The sequence below is a fragment of the Pholcus phalangioides genome, unplaced genomic scaffold (assembly GCF_987345545.1).
Source record: "Pholcus phalangioides strain wild (caught in Gottingen) unplaced genomic scaffold, Ppha-v1.0 ptg000024l_1, whole genome shotgun sequence".
NCBI classification, from domain to species: domain Eukaryota; kingdom Metazoa; phylum Arthropoda; class Arachnida; order Araneae; family Pholcidae; genus Pholcus; species Pholcus phalangioides.
In genome coordinates, this window is record NW_028301616.1 from 5,918,966 (window position 1) to 5,940,700 (window position 21,735).

The window sequence follows — 21,735 nt, forward strand, 5'->3', positions numbered from 1 at the left end:
GTTAGCAGAACAGTGGTGATAGGCTGAAGTTGGTTTTCAGCGGTTTTCCAACTTCGAGGAGCGAATGCGAGCTAGTCTCTCATTTGAGAACGTCTCTCCGCACAGAGTTGGCAGACCTATAACATGGTGCTTACATTCGAGGGAAAATTCAAGCATTTTTGGCATCTTTACGAAGGTTTTTAACAGCTGGATGTGCGAAGATATATTTAGGAAAAAGAGAAAATTCAATGGCCCCTGCGGGGAATCGAACCCACGCCCTAGACCACTAGACTACAAAGGCAACGAACACCTCAATCTTTCCTTGGAGCTCGTGTAACTGAACGGAACCGTACATGGGCGGTCAGACCTAACCAACACTACCTATAGAACAAGGCCCCCGCACGAAGCTTGTGACGTCAATGAAGGCCATTTCTCCTATTGCCATTGAATATACTGCAAAAAAAGGTAAAGATATCGCATGCGTCGATCTGCTATATCCAATGGCAATAGGTGAAATGGCCTTCTTCAATGACGTCACAAGCTTCGTGCGGAGGCCTTGTTCTATAGGTGGTGTTGACCTAACTCAGGACAAAGCTCACAATTGCTGATAATGCTACCAGATGGCGACTTATCCGAGGATGATATCACTCTACGCCAGTGGTTCTCAACCTTTGAAAGCCCCGGCCTAGTTTCATTTATTTTTGTGAGCGGAAACCCCGGTCATACACATGACTTAGGGAAAATAAATGGGAAAAAATGAAAGGTAAATCACTCACGGTCCGGCTTGACTCGTGTCGGGGCCCGTTATCGGGCCGCGGCCCAGTGGTTGGGAAACACTACTGTACGCTATCGATCCGAAGGTTTTTAACAGCTGGCTGATATATTTAGGAAAGAGAAAATTCAACTGCCGGCCGTTGCGGAAAGTGAAATGCGTTCGATTCCCCAAAAAATGTTAAAAACCTTCGTATGGATAGCGGAGAGTGATATCCTCCTCGGATTTGGCATTTGCACTTCAAAATATGTAACACAGGTAGCAGCACCACCAAAAAACGCGAAACAAGCCAATTAAATAAGTTAGGGGTCACACACACACACACAGTGTTATTCGAGAAAAAAACAATTTCGAAGACTAATTTCACTTCTTTCCAAAATTTTCAGGGGTAATTTTGTAAATGGGGGGGTATTTTTTTATGAAAAACTGGGAAATGACTCTGTATTAGGTAATTATGAAAAAAATCACCTGAAATTTGAAGAAGCATTTTCACTCCTGACTGAAATTTTCGTTGACTTTTCAATTTCGTCAATGAACAACTCGTTTCTGAAGTCTATAAAAATTGATTTTATTTATCTGAGAAGAGAACGTCGAAATTGGATATTTCTGTCTCAACTTTTTCCCCTGGAAACGATGTGATATTGTAGATACAGTACATACAGTTTTTCTCCGCCAGGGATGCGGGGAGGCATTTTTGCGGGACGAAAAATTTAAAAAGTGTAGCAATATGACTGAGTACACATGAGTACACCCCTGACCTAGCCTGTTGGCTATACAGGTAATTGTAGAACAGACGTCGCTATCCCGCTCAGCACGCAATAAGACCGACTGTCTTAAGACCAGATGGAAAATAATTCCACTAATCGAGAGCTGGCGAGAGTCTGGTTCGAGAGGTGGTGCCAACCCTCTTAATGTCCGTCGCGCGGTTTTTGACTATGGTTACCGAGCCAAAGTTCCTTGACCCCAGGGCTTAGTACGACGTGCACCAATTCCCCACCCCCACCCGTATCTATCCGGAGAACCTCGGCCTGTCAACAGTAGGGTAAAACTAACCTAACTAATCTCACGACGGTCACATTTATTACTGAATATCAAGAAGATATAAATGATAGTAAAAATCGAATTTTTAAATTGTTCAAAAAGATCATAGGGGTCATTCAAGTATTACGTCAGCATCGGGGGGGGGGGGGGGGTTGAAGGTTGCTTACGTCATCAACCACCCCTTTTTGAAGATATGAAATATTCTAAGCTGCTGACCGGGGGGGGGGGCGAGGGGAGGGGGGCCAGTGTTTTGCTGACTTTTGCTGACGAGGGAGGGGAGGAGGTAAAAAATGGCTGAAAATCTGCTTACGTAATACTTGAAAGGTCCCATACCAACATTTCCGCAGCTTATTTTTCGGCTTAATGTGTCACGGGAAATTTGAATGTTCCCAGTTTCAAGAGATTCAGAGGACCAGTGATTATCTCTTATATGCTATTTCCAGATGTTTTTGGAAAAGTTTCTTTTCTGTTAGTGATACTAGAGAGAGAGAGAGAACGAGAGATCCATTTTTTATATCTTAATTCTATGAGGATGGTAATATATAACGAAAATAATGATTTTTATGGAAAGCAAGCTAGAGCACGTATTAGACAGGAATTTCGGAATTCTACTTTAGGACATTTCTGGTGTGTTCAGTTAGAACTATTTCCAGAAATAGCGAAAACAGCTATTGGTAAACACATTTACCATTCGCTACCACCCCCCCCCCCTTTGAGAAATGTTTTCATTAGTTTTGAAAAATTAAAGATCGCTTGAATGTAAGTGATGATATTCGAGTGGCCCTTCAAAAAAAAACAAAAAAAAACCTCCATTTCAAAATATATATTATGAAAAATTAATGGCAAATTAATCACCAAAAATCGGCATGTAAGTTTAACTTTGTCACTTTAATATACACTCATGTCCATAAATTGAGGATATTGCCAGCTCCGACAAATAAAGGTTCAGAAACAAAACAAAATTATCGATCTGATCTTCGGGAAGATCACTCCACTCAGCAAGCAATGCTCTCCGAAGTTCCGGTACACATGTAGGAGGTGGTTGACGGTCTGTAACTCGTCGGCCAAGCATGTCCCACACATGCTCTATCGGATTCAAGTCAGGGGAGAATGCTGGCCATTCCACACGGGCTATATCCTCAGATTCAAGGCATTCGTTCACGATGTTTGCTTGGTGAGGACGGGCGTTGTCATTCATAAACACAAATTCTGTGCCCATGGCACCCCTAAACAAACGTACATGTTGTTCCAGAATGATGTCCCGATAAATTTGGGCTTTCATGGTTCCGGTTTGAACATGCAGATCTGTTCTGGAACCCAGTATAATTCCACCCCAAACGAGCAATGCTGCACCACCGTAACGGTGTCGTTCAATGATGTTGTCTTGGTGGTAACGGGTACCTGGCGTTCTCCATATGAAAGTCCGACGTGAATCAGACTGCAAGCTAAACCTGGACTCGTCGGAAAACATCACATAAGCCTACTGTGACGATGTCCACATTGTGCATGTTCTCTACTCCAGGTCGTTTGGGAGCATATAGACCAATATCTCCCAAACGTCTGTACACGGTTTGCCTTGAAACTGTGGTACCCGTGGCTGCAGATAGCTGACGAGACAAGTCGGATGCTGTGCGCCATCTGCTTCTTTTGGCAGTTACTGCCAAATACCGGTCTCCATTCGGCGTTGTAACTCGGGGGCGACCTGTACTGTAACGTCTACTGACATTTCCGTTATCTTGGAATCGTTGCCAAAGCCTAGAGATGACACTTTGGGCAATTTCAAGTTCCTCAGATACTTCCATCTGAGTACGCCCACATTCCAGGCGACCGATAATTCTACCACGTACAAAATCATCCACATGCGTCCTCTGTGTCATAACTATTCGCTTATGGCACTGAGCGCCTTACAGAACTCTTGTGAACAATTTCACTTCTTTGCCACCATTCCTTATATACCCCCCTCTTACACTCTCGTCATTGTGACGTACTATCGGCATCATCTGGTGGCTTCCTGAAATTTGCATATCATTCTTGCAGATGTGTGTGTGATAATCCTACAGGTGAAATTTTTACTTTAGATTTCGATTTCCGTGTGATTCTGAATTATCCTTAATTTATGGACATGAGTGTAATACAGTGACGGAAGAAATGATAGAGCCGGGTGAAAATTGGCGATTGAAAGAAAAACAAGTATCAGTCAGAATTTTGCGAAATTTTCTTAAAGATGACGAGTACGATGAGAGAAATGGTATCTTTTAAAAACTCATTGGAAAATTCACAATAGTTTTCAGTTAATTTTTTTTTCTCGATTTTTGCATTGTTATAAGAAACCTCCGAGTTACAATGCGATCACATTAGGCGGTGTGTGCACTATATTATAAAATATTCTTGTGATCGTGTGAAGGTTATGAACAAAAAACTACGTCATTTTTTTTTTTTTTTTGGTTTTGAAGTGTTCTTAATAGCGCCATGAGCAGGAGAACAGGCAACTCGAGTCTTCGGTCAACCAGTTTCTGGATCTCCGAGCAACTAGAGATTGATTTGAGCATACCCGTGACCAGTAACTTGGTGTGCCAGTATCCTCGCTTCTCTCCAGTATGATTCCGAAATACTTCTTTATAGTCGATCCCGCTAAGAACATTTCATCGCTTAGTACAACTAATTTCCATGAATTTAACTTTTTCCCTATAATGATAATGTTAACTTTTCCCGGATACAACGTTTAAATTTTTCGCTACTCCCGCTTACAACGTTCGGACTATTCACATCGGAGTTTTTCCTCCCTGAAATCCACGTACTTTTCACCTTTTCTTCTATGTAAAGAAACAAAAATTGTGATAATGTGTGTGCTAGTGATTAACCATAGCGTGAAAACAAGAGGTGGGGCTTTTCTTTTATGACTATTTAGAATAATTTCTTTTCCGCATATAGTAGAATCGATTGAAAAGTATGTTTCTTTTACTTTTTCAAGGATTAGACACAATAACAATTTGAACATTTTGCTTCTTGTTCACTTATTTTGTCCACCAATAGTATGCAGAACATAATTGACTTTATCACTGTTCAAATACACAAGGTTGACTGAAGTTATGTCTCTGAACAGGGGGCTTAACAGAGAGAAGAACTACAAAAAAGTTCTCAGAAAAGTTACTTTTTTTCCTCTGTGGTCTTATTCAAATTTGCCGCATTAGGTCGATTTCAAAAAAATACGAATCTTCTCATTGTGGTGTTACATACGACTGCATACAACAAAGGAATAAACGGCGCTCTTTTTTTCATCCACGTCTGAATCCATTGATACAAAATCAAGCCACAAACGAGTGACATGGACACAAAACATAAACAACTTGACAGATTTTCAGACGCCAGCATCAAGTAGTATTTAGAAGCGACTTTTTTCAAGATAATAAATATCGCATTTCCCAACTTTACTTTTTTGGAATTTAATTCTTCACATAACAGTCTTTACGATGCTTTCATGACTTTGAAATTTCGGAAAATGAATCAGTAAACGCGTTAGATTATCGCCGATCACAGTTCAAGTCAAAAAGAGGAAAGTTAGGACTAGCTCTAAGTTTAGAGAGAGAAAAATGAAAATTCTCAAATTTGTACCTGATAACCACTGTCACCACCAGTTGTAAAGTTTGCAGAAGCAATTAAATTACTGGAAATTTTTCGATATTATGTGGAAAGGCAAGAAAATGTGTGGTGTGTGATGTTATCCAGATTTTACGGAAACTTGACTCTGTTGTAGTTTAACTTCAGCAAAGGGGGAAAAAAAATCTATGATGGATTTTTTGATGAAGAAAACACAGGTTCAAAGATGCATTGCACATCAATCGAAATGCAAAGATTTCTTTTTTTCTATCTTTCTCTTGGTTTTTTTTCCCGCAAGCAAGCAGTCTATCTCTACCGTCTCATCCTAGGGACCATTTGCTGAAGTTGATACTGCCTCTACTTCCGTGCCTCACGCCACAGTGCGTGAAATAAGGATGGCAGGGTAGTGTGTGTCCAGTGGTGTAGATGGCAGCATCCCTGCCCGGTGTGCAACAGGGCCTAAGTTCGAGTCCCGGTGGTGACCAGATGTCTTTTCTTTCCGAGTTTATATCGGCATAAAATCGAGAAAATACGAATTATTAAATCTCTTATGTGTACCGTAATTTTTGTTAATAAATTAAAAACGACATAAAAAAGCTATGGTCGGTGTGAATTTATGTCTCATGATCTTTATAGACATTTTTCGGTTATAACGTTTTTAGTTACGGTTTTTTTGAAAAACGTAAGCGGGATCGATTGTATTTAATGTGCCGTTTCTACATCGTTTCACACGTAGATGGCGCACCCCTCTCACGTTTATGCATTTACCCAAATACGTATGAAATCAAACGTCTCCGTATTTGTGTGAGGATTTTACTAAATAAATATACGCTGTGCGACCTTTTTTTTTCATGGCAGAATTTTATTAAAAATATAGCGTGAAATTTTTGATCATCAACTTGCCTTAAAGCTCTCAACAGCTACCGTTTCTAATCCTGAAGTTTGTGATGGCAATGCTTCCATGTTGTACGTTTCCTTCGACAGAGATCTGAAAAATAAAAGATATTGTACGTTGAAAAATTTGCAGAATTCAAATAAAATTTCAACGAAAAAAAATCCATAGATTTCGCAACAAATAATTATTTTTTTCTAATACAAATACAACGCCACAACAGGCAAAATTCCCAACGAAGGTGGCTGAGAAAAAGATGCCCATAAACATTAGAGTCATCATTTCTATCATTGAATGGTTAGTGTGTGGCTTTCATTTCAGTTGAAGTAAAATTTAAATACTTATTCATGTAAAGAATAGATATTTAAGTATCTATTCTTATTTTCTTTAACCCAAGTGATGTCATATTTCACCACTTTACGATCAAAGATGAAATATTGCGTCGATACGCCAGTGGAATAAATTCAAACAAGTTCTCTCTGTTTTCTTTCCTCTCTCCTCATCATCACGAAGCTTTGATGTAAGTCTATAAATTTTTCCCTCTTGGTTTTCTGTATAACCTGATAATGAGTTTTTTCCACGTATGATGTATCTTTCTAATAAGAGTGAAGGAGGACACAGGATGAGGGTGAAAAGAGAGAAATCTAATTTTTTACCTACATTCTTGTCATGGGCGGAGATACGGGGGGGGGGGGGTGTAGTGGGCATTGCCCCCCCCAGCGCCAAAGCTGGAGTCGACAGATAGAATGTGCATGCGTATACATGAATTGACATAATCATCATCGTGCCCCCCCCCCCAGCAGTAACGACCGTGCCCCCCCCCCCAGACTTCCACGTCTCTTCTTATCAACTTATCCATTATACTGTTTTACTCTTTCATTTGTTTTTTTTTCTTCCTTCTCTCTTCCACTTGTTTTCCTTTCCCCTTTCTAACGTGTGGTTAGGTTAGGACAAGGTTACCATATTTATCGCCTATTCGTCAAATAGAGAGCACCCGAAGAAATTTGGGGTTAAATACCCTCAGAGTTTCGACTGTGTAATTAGAAAACCGTGTAATTAAAACCTATAGCAGCATGGATGAGGACACATACATACACACAGCTGTATGACGCCCTGAGGACGTTATATGATTTATATGTCTTACATGTCAAAAAAATCGCATGACAACCTCAGGGCGTCAAATGATTCTAATTCGGTTAAGAAAAAATGAAGGTCTCACCTTTAGTGCTCTATTAACGTTCAGAGACAGGCTACGCGTAAGCCAAGATGATTCTGATTTGATTACGTAGTTATAGGCCCAGGCATTTTTGCCAGAACTATCCGAGGCCGTGACTTTGACTTCGGCATTGGTTGCAAACATGAAGAAGTCATAGGAAATGCACATGGACAGCGCATTGGCGTTCGTCTGGAAGAAAGGAGACTCCATGGTGGCCTTAATGGCTTGGTTATTCTTCGACTGCAACAGCATCACGTAACCTGTCGTGAAGAAACAATGTCATTTACACCAGTGTTCTTCAACATTTTCCTACTTGCGGACCGATGAAATTAAGTGAACAATTTCGCGGACCGGTAAAAATGGGGAAAATACTGTAAACCCACCCACCCCTCTCAACGGTCATTCCCCATTTTTACGGTAAAACAATTATTTTAATTGGGTAATAAAAATATGCATTTCAAATCCCTGATTAACGGTGGCCGATCTTTCACGGATGTTTTTTTTTTTGTCCTGTCGATATCCGCAAAAGAGAGGTTGTACTGTAATTTTCGAACTAGGGAAAAAAATATTAACTCAGTCGAATCCCGTTATAACGAACTCCAAGTGACCGGAGAAGTCACTTCATTAAAACGAAATCTCGTTATATAGGAATTCCAGGTTTTTCATTGTTCCTATGTAAACTTACCTGGGGGATCAGAAAAGTGTTCGTTAGAACGAGATTTTCACTATAACGGTATTCGTTAAAACGGGATTCGACTGTAATACTGGAAAAATTTCCTAACCTTCTAATTATTTTGTCAAACGCTACCATTATACATGCGAGAAACAGTCTTCAAGCGAAATTGGTTGTTTGGTTTGAACCGGTTTGCAGCACAGAAATAATGAGCAATATGTGGTACACTATTAATACGCATTGATTATTTTTATGCTGCACAACAAGTGTAAGTTACACACATGCGCCAAAAAAAAAAAATATCGGGTGCTATATTTTAGTTTTTTGTTTCACTGCTTCGGAAACCATAAAATTATATTAACCGGTATTTTGGCAGATGAGATTCACACCAATATGCAGCCTAAAGTAAACAATACTGCAAATTATTCATTTTCACGCTACATACTGGTCTAATAAAAACAATTAATTTTAGTAGGTAAATTAATAGCAAATTGTTTTGATTTTTCTTGATAGGTGGCAGCAGATGTCAGAAGCACAACATTCCTCCATTTTATAAGTGACGTTTATGCGGATTTTTCTTCTTTCTCTTCTGCGCGTAATCTTATTTTTAATTCAGCGATAAATTACGTTAAAAACTTTATTTATATTAAAAGCATCTTCATGCAGCTCAAACTTCCTTTCCACCGTTCGCAATAAGTGAAATACTTTAATATACAGTTGATATTCCAGAAACCCATTAGAGTACACAGTTCATGGTAATGAAAACTAAATTCCATAGTTGAGAGAAAAATTGCATACCTTGGGCTCCTCCGACTTTAACGTAGCTCCGCCCCCACCTGCCGCTGGATTGAGGCAGGTTGACGAACCCACAGTCATCTCTGTCAAATTTGCATTGGAACCAGTTCTGATTAGTGATCTGGACAGCTAAACAGGCCAACAAAGAAAATCATTCCAAATTTTGTTAAATTCTGAGAAATTATTTCTTTGATTAAATGTGAATTTTTCGTACTTCTGAAATTTTTTGTATCCGAAAATTATTCCTTCTATTAATTCTAAAATTGTATATTTATTCATCGTATCATATTATTGTAACTATCTTCAATTCTGAAATTGTATCTTTCCGTATAATTCTGAAATTATTTCTTCCACTAATTGTAAATTTTCCACAATTCTGAAACCATTTCTTTCACTAATTATAGATTTTTTTCTTTAAAGTATTTCTTTCAGTAATTATGAAATCATATTTTTCATTAAGGGGCCGTTGAAGTATTACGTCAGCAAATCTTTAGCCATTTTTGACCCCCCCCCCCTTGTCAGCAAAATTTCGTCAGCACTGCCCCCCTACCTCCTAACGCATATTGGTGAGATCAGAAACATACGCAGGAGAGGGCATAGGGGGCTCATACTCCCCCAGACCAAAAAAAAATATATTTAATGTAAAAAAATGTTTTTAAAAAATTAAAATTTCGAAAAATACCTTTATATGTTATTATAATCGATTTCTGTTAATTTTCAATGCTATTTGAAGGCTAAAAACTCAATTTCTCTTTAAGAAATTCTTTGCGACCGGTTTTTATAACGGTTACCCACCCTTAAGCTATGCTTAAAGGGTGGGTAACCGTTATAAGTTAGAGGACGGGGGGGGGGATAAGTAAAAATTTTAGTAAACGTATAAAAATTTAGAATCTTATTTTGTGACATTGTACTTTCACTCTAAAACCTGGCACAGGGTGATTTTTGAGCGCCTTTTGAACATTTTTAAATTAAGCTATACCTCTACGACTGAAGGATGATGATACGATAAACGCCGCCTTAGCACTTACAGGACACCCTATATAGCGGGTCTGCTATAGCAAGGATGGATTCACCGCTCCCAGTTTAAGATAATTTCGTCAAAGAACTGTAATATGTTCGTGCTTACCTGAACACAGACATAACAGCAAGCCAAAGGTGATGAGCACTGCAACGGACTTCATTTCGATTTACGAGACGGTAAAAGAAATTGCACGGTGCCACACTCGACTATATAAGCGGGGGCGATAAAAGAAGCCATCCGACAAAACAAATATCTTATAGACAGATGTCTTGGCGGAACAGATGTTTTAGTAACAGACGTAAGGAGACCGACAATCGTGGATCGGAAAATAGAGAGGAATGTGTGATGTTTTTGAGAGATTCCGTATCGGCAAAAGGTAATTAAATTACTCACCTGAACGAAACATGTTGCATTCTCATGGAACTTACGTCTCAGAAAGAAGAAAAAAACGGAAGAAAAACTTGTGCCGGGATTAACCTGTAAAAGTTTGATGAAAGATGTTTTACAAAACTTGGAAAAAAAAAGAACCCACCCAATAATTCTATTGGTTACATTTGCCCGAATGTGACCGGTACACTTATCGGTTGTGTTTTTGAAGTTATATAAAATAACTTTTATCAAACTTTTACAGTGTAATTCCGGCCTTAGGCTGGTATTACACTATAAAAGTTTGGTAAAAGTCCTTTTATAAAACTTAAAAAATGCAGCTAATAAAGTCACCGGTTGCATTTTCTAGAATGTAACCAATAAACTTACTGCTTATATTTTTCAAGTTTTATAAAAGGGATTTTATCAAACTTTTATACTGTAATACCGGCCTTACACATCATCTATATCATAGTTTCAAAACCTTTTTTGTCCCATCGCCCCCTTCTTCAGAATTTTTTTTCTCCCATCACTCCCAAAACGCAATCTAACCCATTCGATCCTATGTTATACCTGCAGCTTTTACCACCCCCCAAGGGGCGTTAACGCCAACGTTGGGAATCACTGATCTATATCGTCTATCCTATAATGCTTTTAAACCCAAGCTTTCATTCTTTGTAATTTTCAAAATGTGTTTTTTGCATTTTTGCTATTCAAAAAAATGCATTAAAAAAACAGAAATATCAGCAAATGTTTATTTGAAAAATATAATTTATTTTTGTTCGAATTTCTTCAGCCGTGATGATGCAGGATATATTTATCTTCACATACAATTTTGTTCCAGAATTTTATTGCAGAGTTTAATGTAATAAATCATAGTTTTCCCGGTGGCACTTTCGCTTCGAAGCCATCTTAAAACCCCTGAAATTTCAACTTTCTGCTGCGCTTTGATGAAAGTCCCCGCTCCCCGAAACCCCGAAACTTCATATTCAACATACAGTTGTATTTCTAACTCAAGACTTAAACAATCCTTCAAGTCAGGGCTTGAAGGGCACTGAGGTCAAGAGAAAAAAATCGACACTGAGAAAAATCAACCCACTCATTCATGGCACCAGGGTCTGAAAGTGCTACAGATATTTTTATAGTATGGATACCAGAGCTGGGCATGTCTATTGTCCGAAAAGGTTGAGGCATGTAAAAATTTCGACCGGCATTTTTTTCGACCACATGCTTGACGTGGACATATACAGGGTGGAGCAAAAAGTTAGTAGAAACTTTAAGAATGAATAAAAACAGGAAAGATAACCGAAATAAAAAACAGGTTTGCAGGGTTAGCATCTCTAGGTCACGGGAATTTTTTTGACAGGAAAAAAAAAAATAACTTAAAAAACTTCCGATAGGTGGCACTGTGTGTGGTACGAGTGACTTCTGTAGAAATATGCAAATGAGACGGTTATAAGAACCCTTCCACAATAACTCTTGTAATAATCAATCAAGTAAATCTTTTTATAGTTATTGTATTTTTTGTCGTTCCAGCGTGACGTCGAAACCTGCATGCGTTTTTCGCGATTTTCACCCTCTCAACGTGGCTTGCGACACCATGTTTGTTCCATTGCAATTTTTGTTCCACTTGATGTCTACTAACAACCCACTGATTTTGTCGGTCAATTAACAGAACACCCTGTATATAATATAAAACTATATACTATCGGTTTTTCACTATATACAGGGTGCATAGCAAACAAGGCGTATGATATTTTACTGGCGAACCGCTTGTCGTGATTTAACGATGGCTTCGGTACCGGACCGTCGTAACGCATGGACCCAAACCGGAAAAAATATCCTGGAAAATTTTCAACCCCTCCTAGTTAGAAAAATGGCCATATTTCTAGCATGGCCCAGTGGTCACAGTGACGGATTCGCACCGCGAGGTCCAAGAGGTATACTTTTAATTAGAAAAGGTTTCGAAATAACGTGTAGTACTCAAATATGTCATTCATGTTTCAAGAGATTGTATAGTTATTAAAATAAAAAAATTAACTTTTATACAGTCCCTGTGTACCCCAAAACTCAATTGGAAAGTTGTTGCCCTCTCTATCCTGATGCCAACGAAAAAAATTCCATGTTTCCAAGTGTAATATCCACTGAGATATTCGAATTCGAAGATCGGAGGAAAGTTGGGAATGAACAGCTCTGTGTGAATGCGGAAAAATCGTTTTACCTGCATTTAACGATGTTTCCGATCCAAGTTTCTGTTTTTCGTCGGCATCAGGACAGAGAGGGCAACAACTTTCCAATTGAGTTTTGACGCACACGGGGACTGTATAAAAATTTAATTTTTTTAAATTTAATTACCATACAATGAATGACATATTTGAGTATTACACGTTATTTGGAAACTCTTTCTAGTTGGAAGTATGTCTCTAGGATCAACGGTTTGCCATTGAAATGCTATACACCTCCCACCGCATAGTATAAATATACTACTGTCAGTGATTTCCCTCCCCCACAAAAAATGGGCATTTCCACTATATATGTGTAGAGCTAAAGAGAACACGTAGTGTGAGGGTGAAAAGGCAAATCTTCTGCATATTCTAAATGGAAATATATTGCAAAATATGCTGTAAACTTATGTTGTGTTAATCACTTTGTGAAACTGATTTGTTTAATATTGTAGATATTGAGAATATTTGCAATCGACGAGATTTATTTTTGAAAGTAAGTGTAATCTGATGGGGTAGAAGATGTTTTAACCCCTGAAAACTGTTAACAGTATATTGATATTGCTTTGTATTAGTGAGAATATTCTATATATAAAGGGTTATATATAATTTTTAAACAAATGTACTGGTGGTTGTTTTTAAGCAACCATTTTGCCTTATCAACATCTCTACCTAAGTAGAGAAACCAAGACGAAAGCTTAGTGCTCGGTACTTCGCATCAACTAGCAACGGCAAGTTGTCCAGAGAAGTTCTGTCATAATGGAAACTGAAAATCTCAAGTTCAAGTCTACATTCCTAAATCCTAAATATGACATAGTGGCCTGTGGGTTCCGACTGAAATTGGCAATCAGTGCATACCCCTGAGTCATTTCTTAGCCATCCTGGACTAGTAGTGCGATTTCCGCCATGGTTGTATATGTTTTATTTTTAAACTACTTAGAGTTTAATATTACCCATATTGGGTTATTAATCTAGGGGGAAAAGAAAGCTTAAGTAGGCTGGAGGAGAAACCCTTCAACGGGAGCCCCCAGGAGATATTTTTCACGGGACTTTCTATATTTATGGTGAAAAAAACAAAAAATGATAGGAATCGTCTCGGTACCCGGGATAGATAGATCCCTGGCAGCCCCACACTTGTGGGGTTATAAATTGTACGGCCGCACAATATTTAGAATTGCAAAATAGCTTCCAAAAATTCGCAAGAACTTTACATAATGTACAGTGGTGGATGAACCCATCCCTGGTTCAAAACAGACCAGAATATAAGCCTTTTCCAGTTCCCGGCTTTTTCATTACGCGACTTGAAACGTAGCCATGTGTAAGTCCATCCTAACAATAGCAATAAAGTATTTTATTCAGCTTAGCAGGATTTTTTAAACAAGATGACGTTTAGTATTTTTTATTCCCATTTTTTTCTGTTTGTATAGTTCATTTTTTACGTAATCAATATGCGAGAGAAAGCGTTGACGTAGGGTTACCAGAAATTCCTGAGCTTGAAGCCGAGGACGAATGCGCACACATCTTCGGCTATGTCCCTTTCATATGTTTATAAGAGATGTCACCACTGCACCTACAATGAACAACAATTGTTTTCCAACCAAAACGGAGCCGCTTATCATATGTATAAATTTTTATAACGGTGCTTTTCAACGAAGGCTATTTATTGGTTATCATGCATTTTCATACAGTAAAACTCGGATTTAACTAGTTCGACTTACAACGAGAATCTCGCTGTAACAAGTGATTGTCGAATATCTAATGCCAAAGATTCAAAAAAATATTCGGTTATAGCGAGTAGAAGGACGCATTCACCATAACGTCCGAAATTCTCTAAGAATTAAACACGATGACTCTTATCTCATGGCACATGCTTCTACACAAATTGCTCTCATTTATCTCAAACTAAGAATGAACACAGAAAAGTCAAATTGTTTTAACCGCATCTTCTTATTTTGGGGCTACTCCCTTTATACACATGGGGATGGGTGATGATTTTAAGAGACCGCGGGACCTGAAGTTTAAAGTCGTTTCCGAATGACTGAAAGAATCGTGCGAAAAAAACTTCCTGATTAGCAGGAGTTCATACAACCGTGGAAATGAGCAGTAATATAATAATTGAGACTTGTGGTCAGATGGCAGAATGTCACAAGTCATTTTTCCCAAAAAATTGAGTTGTTCGAATTCTGGAGTCTCGTCCGTCAAAATTTTGGAAGGTGACAAAATTTTTTCAATTTATGAGGAAACAGCGGAGGCAAATTGCAATAAGTCAAAAAAGCCCCGGTATCTCATTTTTTCAAAATAATGTTTACAAGTTTTCCTTCGTGAAATTTCGAAAAAGTGACTTGCAGCAGCATTTCGCCATCTGAGCACAGAATTATTCTGTTGGTCGACGAAATCGCTTTGACAATACGAAATTCTATGCAAAAAATATTTCAGAATATTTGACTGCTGTGTGAGACCTTTTGACCTTTGAAGACCGGGCACACCCCGCTTCCCATCTCAGAGAGATATCGAAGCGTTCCCGAAGGATAGGCGTGTCCGGAAAGTTTTATTAAAAACAACATGACATGACCACCTCAGACGAAGGCAGCAAAATAAAATAATTTACATAAAAATTGATCGTCAACTCCTGAAGTCGTATAACAAATAAATAAAATCTAAACAATCAACGCCAATATGCAATCAAAATCGTAAACGGGATTATAAGATGGCGGTGTATAGCCGTCCATCCCATAAGAATATAGTAATCGTCAATGGATCGAATGATTGCCGATAATCTTGGAATATAAAATTTCGAATCACGGTGAATTAGTCACAGTCATCATCGTCTTGGCCGTAAGTCGTTACCGGAATCGTCACTGGAATCGTCACCGGGTGAACTAAGATCAGCACAATTCACTATATAGCCGAGTAAATCACACTTAATTCGTCCTTGCCATCAGTGGTTTGATTTATCTCCTCCTTGCAGGTGAACTTGCTTCTGTTTTCCATTTATCGGTTACTTTTGTTTTGACGCCGACGTGGTCGAAGATCATATTTCCTCTTAAGACAATCACTGGGCCTCTTGCCGGTTTGAACTCGCCATCGCTCCCACCACTCAGACGCGCACTTCCAGTCTTCTTAGTATGTATGCGGTGTAAGTTATTATCGAGGAACAATATGATCCACCGCACCCGAGCAAGGCTCATACGGCTCTTCAAAACTCTTCTTTTGAAACAGAGTCGACCGTTTTCGGGAATAGCACCAAAATGAAATTTTTTTTGTATATGGGCAAGATGTCAGGTAATGCCATAAAGATCCAATCTCACCACAAGCACACATGGCGTTGTCCGACTTCTTGAAACGTTCTAGATACTTCAGTAATGGGTCGTGCTCAGTTATCATAATAACTTTCTCTCTAGACCAAATGGAACTATTCCAACGGACGCGTTCCTGTATCTTATAGGCATCTTTATGTGCATTCTTGTCCCATAGCTGTTGCCACTTTTGTAACAGGTCACTTTTAGCGCCTGTTTGATGTGACTGCGTGGTAGCAAGAGTTGTTCTTCCGTTGGGAGATTAAGAGCATCTTTGACCAATCTGTCCGCAATTTCATTCCCCGCTATTCCTGCATAGCATTTGACCCATTCGATACTGATAGACGGATGGTTGTATAAATGCTTGCGTATTCCGAGTATTTTCATGTGGAGTGCGCTGATCACGAATCGCATTAATACTAGACGCGCTGTCAGTATATATCGTCGTCTGCTGATTTTGCTTAATCGCCCATTCTACTGCAGCTAGTATGGCCAGAACCTCCGTCTGAAAGATGCTGTTCCCTAGACGCAACCGTCGACTCCAAGCCTCTTCAACAGATCCTTCTGCATTCATAACTACGTATGCACAGGCCGTGGATGTCTCTGTTTTTGAGCCGTCCGTGAATATGCTAATAGCTTCATCCGATGAGCATTGTTCCGCACAAGGCAGCGGAACTTGATTCTGGAACAAGTCCACACTGGGATGATGAAGCTAACTCCAATTGTTCCCTTCGTAGGCATCAGGTGTTATAAGAATTCCGTCCATCCAAACATCCTTACCCAAATGCAGGATTGTAGATCGACGAGCGTCATATTCAACATAAAGGCTGAGCGGAGGGTTTCCCGTAGCAGTATACAGAACATCATTGGCCGTAGTTCTGTATGCACCAGTAACATACAATAAGAACGGACGTTGGGCAACATCTAGTAATATACGGAGTCTCTGTGTCGTGTTTTTATACCAGATGGCGCTTGCGTATGAAATTTGCCGTTGTACAACCGATCTGTACAAAATGTTCCTAAATTTTTGGCGTATCCCCCACTTTGGACCTGCTATGCGTCTCAATTTTTGCATGGTGTCTTGAGCCTTATCAATTTGTTTCACCACATGCGTCGGGAATTTGAGCTGATGGTCAATATACACTCCAAGATATTTCATGCATTTAGATATTTGCAGTCGAACACCATTGATTCTTATGCAGGGACGCTTTTTCTTGGGGTGTGGCCATAGTAATTTAGTTTTAGTCACCTCCATGCTGAGACGATGATCTTCTAGCCATTTCGACAGTTCGTCAAACGTGGCATCCGCAGTGTTGCCAATGTCGTTGGGAGTTCTCGCCGAGATCACAAAGACCAGATCATCGGCGAAAGCTTGGACATAAACATCCGGTCCCCAATTCTTTTTCAGCAGTGAGTCAAGCACGATAGACCATAGTAGCGGACCGCTGCATGAGCCTTGAGTACAAGGCCATGGGCTGTACGAGCCTACAGCCCATGGCCTGATGCTTTTCCGCGTCTCCTCCATCAGTTGGCATCACAACCGTTCGATCTTTTAGCATGTTTTCCACTATACAAATGAGATTGTGAGGAATCGGTAATTTTCGTATAGTATTGATTATTATCTCGTGACGGACCGAATCAAAAGCACCGCGAATGTCTATGGAAACTATGGCCGTTACTTGACCTCGTCGATGTCTAGTCGTGATCTCTTCCATCAGTGATGCTATTGCTTTTTCTGCCGAGCCACCTGCACGAAATCCGAACTGTCTTGGGCTAAGCCAGTCTGCCTTCTCTAGATAGTAGGTGATCCGTTGCACCAACAATTTTTCTAGGACTTTACCCATTGTAGAGAGTAAACCGATCGGACGATAGACTGCAGCACCCCTGGATCCCTATCTTTCTTCAGGAAAAGCAAGACCTTACCACGTTTGAAACACTTTGGGAACACCGACAACTTGACTAAACTATTGAAGATATCTGTGATAACATGACCATGGGCTTCGACTAGGGTTTTCAAAAGAGGAATATTTATGTTATCAATACCCGGAGCTCGTTTATTTTTAAATCCTCTGACTATTTGATTGATCTCCGTATAGGTGAATGATAGATCCGTCATAATCGTAGATGGCGTGTATGGAGTCAGATTTATAGTATCCGGGAGGTACGGAAAAATCTCCTCCAATTGTGCTTGGGCCGCTTCCAGCATCGTGGCACCAGTATGTGGACCGTTGGACATCATTACCTGTGGTGGTAGACGCTTCGTTTTGAACATAGATTTGTATGCTTGTCAAAATGGGCGGCTTTCCTCTGTGCAGAAGGCAATCCAACTAGTTGTTTTTGATTGTTTACGGCCTTAATATGCCCTGCTCTGGATTTTCTAAACTCCATCCTCGCCTGTACTCTATCATCACCCTTGGCCTTAATGAAACGACGCTCTAGTTTACGAAGTTGCCTGCGTGAAGCTGCTAATTCATCAGTCCATCATTTCAAAGAAGCGGTAATACGCGGTTGTGCATAGCCCAACACCTGGATACATCGTTCTTTCAGCCGCTTCATTGAGGCATCAAAGCATGCATTAACCTGATCCTCGTCTAAAACCATGTGAAGTTGTTCTTGGAGGTCTATGAAGATCTGCTCTGTAGCAGGCCTAATCTTTGCTAATCGTCTTGCGGTAGTTCTATACTTCGTGGGTTTTTGATATCTAGGCGTAATATTGAGTTGTAGATGGATATATTTGTGCGCACTATACGAATCTTCCGTACCTACTGACCAATCGGAACGCCTGTAAATATTTTCTGACGTTGTAAAAGTAAGATCTGACCATCCTTTTGCGTCATAAAATTCGTAGGTAAGTCTTGTCCGTCTAGAATTAAACAGAAACAAGTTCCTGCTGGTGAGAAATTCCTGTATCGCGCGCGACCTCTTGGATCCGTCTCTCGATAGCCCCACCACGAAGAATGGCAATTTGCGTCCGCACAGAAGATAATGTCGATACCTGGTGCTGACTCGCAAAGATCATCCATCTCCTCTATGGCTTCGTCTACTTCTTCGTACGGAGAAATGTATGCACTAGCAATTATAAGTTCACGTCCCTGCAGACTTATCTGAACAGCTACCAGGTGGCGGCCGATCTTGTACGTAGCCGGTCTAATATGAGTCGATGGGACTAATATAGCACTTTTGCATAGTTGCGCCGTCCACGACTGCCATGATTGTGGAATACCACGTAAAAGACCTCTATTTTGCCATGGTTCTTGATGTAGAATCACATCTACTGACTGTACTCTTACGAAATCCTCCATATGTTCGATACAGATCTTAGCTTTGTCTGCGTTTAATTGGAGGAGACGAAGTCCGCACCTTACTTGGTTGTTTTTTGCCGAATGTGACGTCATCAGATTCGTGTTCATGTACTGCCCAGATTCAGGCCCATAGTTAGTAACTTACTGTTATACCTTTCTCTTCGAGCGTCACGCATTACCAATCTCTGCGTCGCTGATTCAATAACTGGTGAGTCGACCGCAGGCCTATTCTGAGGAGAAAACTGGGACATTCTCTGCTCCTCGACTTGTGGTCCGTGCTAAAGCGGAGGTCTTGCGCCATATTCATGAGCACACAGTCAACACATCTGCCCGTTCTGTCCATATGAGTGTTGACCGGTTGACTATACCCGGTCATCTGCGTTCGTCTCGTCGATACGCCTCCTATATTTTGCCAGTTCCGATGGCGATGGCGTCCGAGTTCACGTGTGTCGACATATACCCGCCTTTCCTCACGTACTACTCCTTGTGAGAGATGGTATTTCCTTCGTCGTTGGTCTTGTCGAAAGTGTTCCCTCGCTGTACCCAGTGTACTGTTTCTATAGTCGGAAGTAAATGTATAATGGTCAGACGTAATGTGTTTCCGTCGGTATAGTGGATAACAGTCACGTCCATGAGGATCATAATCAGACCTCCTGACATTTTTTGAGCATAAAAATTGGGAGGGTTGGTGGCCTTCCTACTTGACGGCTGAGCCAACTGTTCTTCTGCGTGTTGTACCTGACTACGTCTATATAACTTGATATATACTATATACATATATATATATATATAGGTGACATCAATATGGTCCTCCGATGACGTGGTGTTATTCATGGCCAAGTGGTATAATGTATATATCAAGTCTAATTTCGCCTCACCGCTGCTAGTGTTGGGTAGGAAGCTCATTCGCTGGTGACGAGCCCGGGGGGTTTCTGTTGCGTAAGTGTTTTTGCCATGCCGACTATTTTTACAGCCCTGAAGTTCTTCTCTCAGTTGCTTACGGCCATTTGTTGTTGTTACGGTATCAGTCCCTTTCATAGTCCGGACATAGTCTTCACATCGTTCAGCCCAGGACAGTGGGTTGGATTGTCTGTTTTCGCTCACGTCATGCGATGAAATAACCTCAGCTTGTACATCTGATTCCACTGGGTTTGACAAGTGTAGCGAGGAGATGTCCACTTCCTTCGTCCTTTCAGATGCAAGCCGCCTGCCCGATAATATTTGGACCACTTTTGGCCACTGTCCCCCATTTTTGCAACTTCTGCCCACGTTCTCTTTGATCCAAGGGAGGAAGGTGACAACACTTTCTCAGCTGGAAGCGCAGTGCCATTCTTCAGTTGCTTATTCGAATGCAGTTGTGGCCAGGCGTCCACCTTTTCAAATTCTATCGAGGGACAGTTCGTTTGCCTAGACCTGTCAATTTTTACTTTACGTTGTCTCTGAGGTTTGGGAGGTTCCCAAGGTAAAGTGGTTTCGTTGTTCCAGCTATCCTCAACGTAAAATATCGAGGTTGGGAGTTGAGAGGATACTGTCGTCGTTGGGCTAACACAGGCGTTCCTCTCTCGTGGGACGTCTGGTCCCGTTCCATTATATTCTGTATCACTTTGGGAAACTACAAATTGAAAGTTCTGTTGCCGCTCGTCGGTGAGACAATCTTCCCGATCTGGTGAGTCCACGTCCGGAGCATGATCCCAGAGCGTCTGAGTTTCTTTGTCAATAAGTGGACCAGTTTCACTCCGACACACTGACAGATGATCAGTTTGAGTGTCTCCACTAATAAATATGTTATGTTTTCGCTGATTCACTCGCTTGACTACTGACTGCTTACTTTCGTAACACGAAGCGACCGTTAGAATACAATCCGACCGAAGTTCATTCGTACATGATACGATTGGAGAACGTTGCGTGCTAGTTTGGCCCATTACACGATCGTTGACTTTTTGGGTCATTTTGCGCAGTAATCCAGGGGAGGTTACTTTGTTTGATCTACTTTTGACGTTAGACTTCTTCGTAGGCGAGGGTTGAGTTTCTGACTGCCCAACTATCTCCATGACCAGGTCGACTAATAGAACAGTGTTTTGATCATTTAATGACACCTTGCGCCGCACCTTTCCCGAGGAGAGTTTTCGGGTGTCTCGAACGAGATTCCAAGTCGATTTAATTGCATCTATGGTGCCTTTTAGCAGGCACTGTAGACTTCCATGATCACTGACAGGCAGGCGGTGATGGGATCTGCCCAACGAATCTCTTCGGGGATAGTTAAAAGTGTCCAGATGTTCCACGCAGCATCATACGTATAGGAGCCATCAGCATCGAGAGTTTCATTCGTTTTTTGGTCACCTAAGATCGCTTTTACCACAGAAGTTGGCTCAATGTTCTTTTGGGTCTGGGGATGCAAAGCCGGAGTCACGGCATCTGAAGCACGAACTGTTGATTTTAGGAAGTTCCTCTTGGGAACTAATCCGTAGAGAGGAGTAGCAGTCTTATTTAAACATTGGCAGCTTCGTGTTGCGTATGAATGTGTCCCAGGTCCACCGGATAAGTCCAAAGCATTCAAAAGTTG

The 21,735-nt window shown here is 40.5% G+C and overlaps 1 protein-coding gene across 1 annotated transcript; it reads right to left on the minus strand.

Moving 5' to 3' along the window:
• Positions 1 to 6,236: 6,236 nt before the first annotated feature.
• On the minus strand, positions 6,237 to 10,221 carry LOC149068637 (uncharacterized). Its single transcript, XM_089250864.1, has 4 exons — positions 10,092 to 10,221; positions 8,969 to 9,094; positions 7,501 to 7,757; positions 6,237 to 6,377 (listed from the first exon to the last, which is right to left on the minus strand). Exons 1-4 carry the CDS (start codon positions 10,144 to 10,146, stop codon positions 6,303 to 6,305), a joined length of 513 nt encoding a protein of 170 aa, XP_089106990.1. The 5' UTR covers positions 10,147 to 10,221; the 3' UTR covers positions 6,237 to 6,302.
• Between the last annotated feature and the right edge of the window lie 11,514 nt (positions 10,222 to 21,735).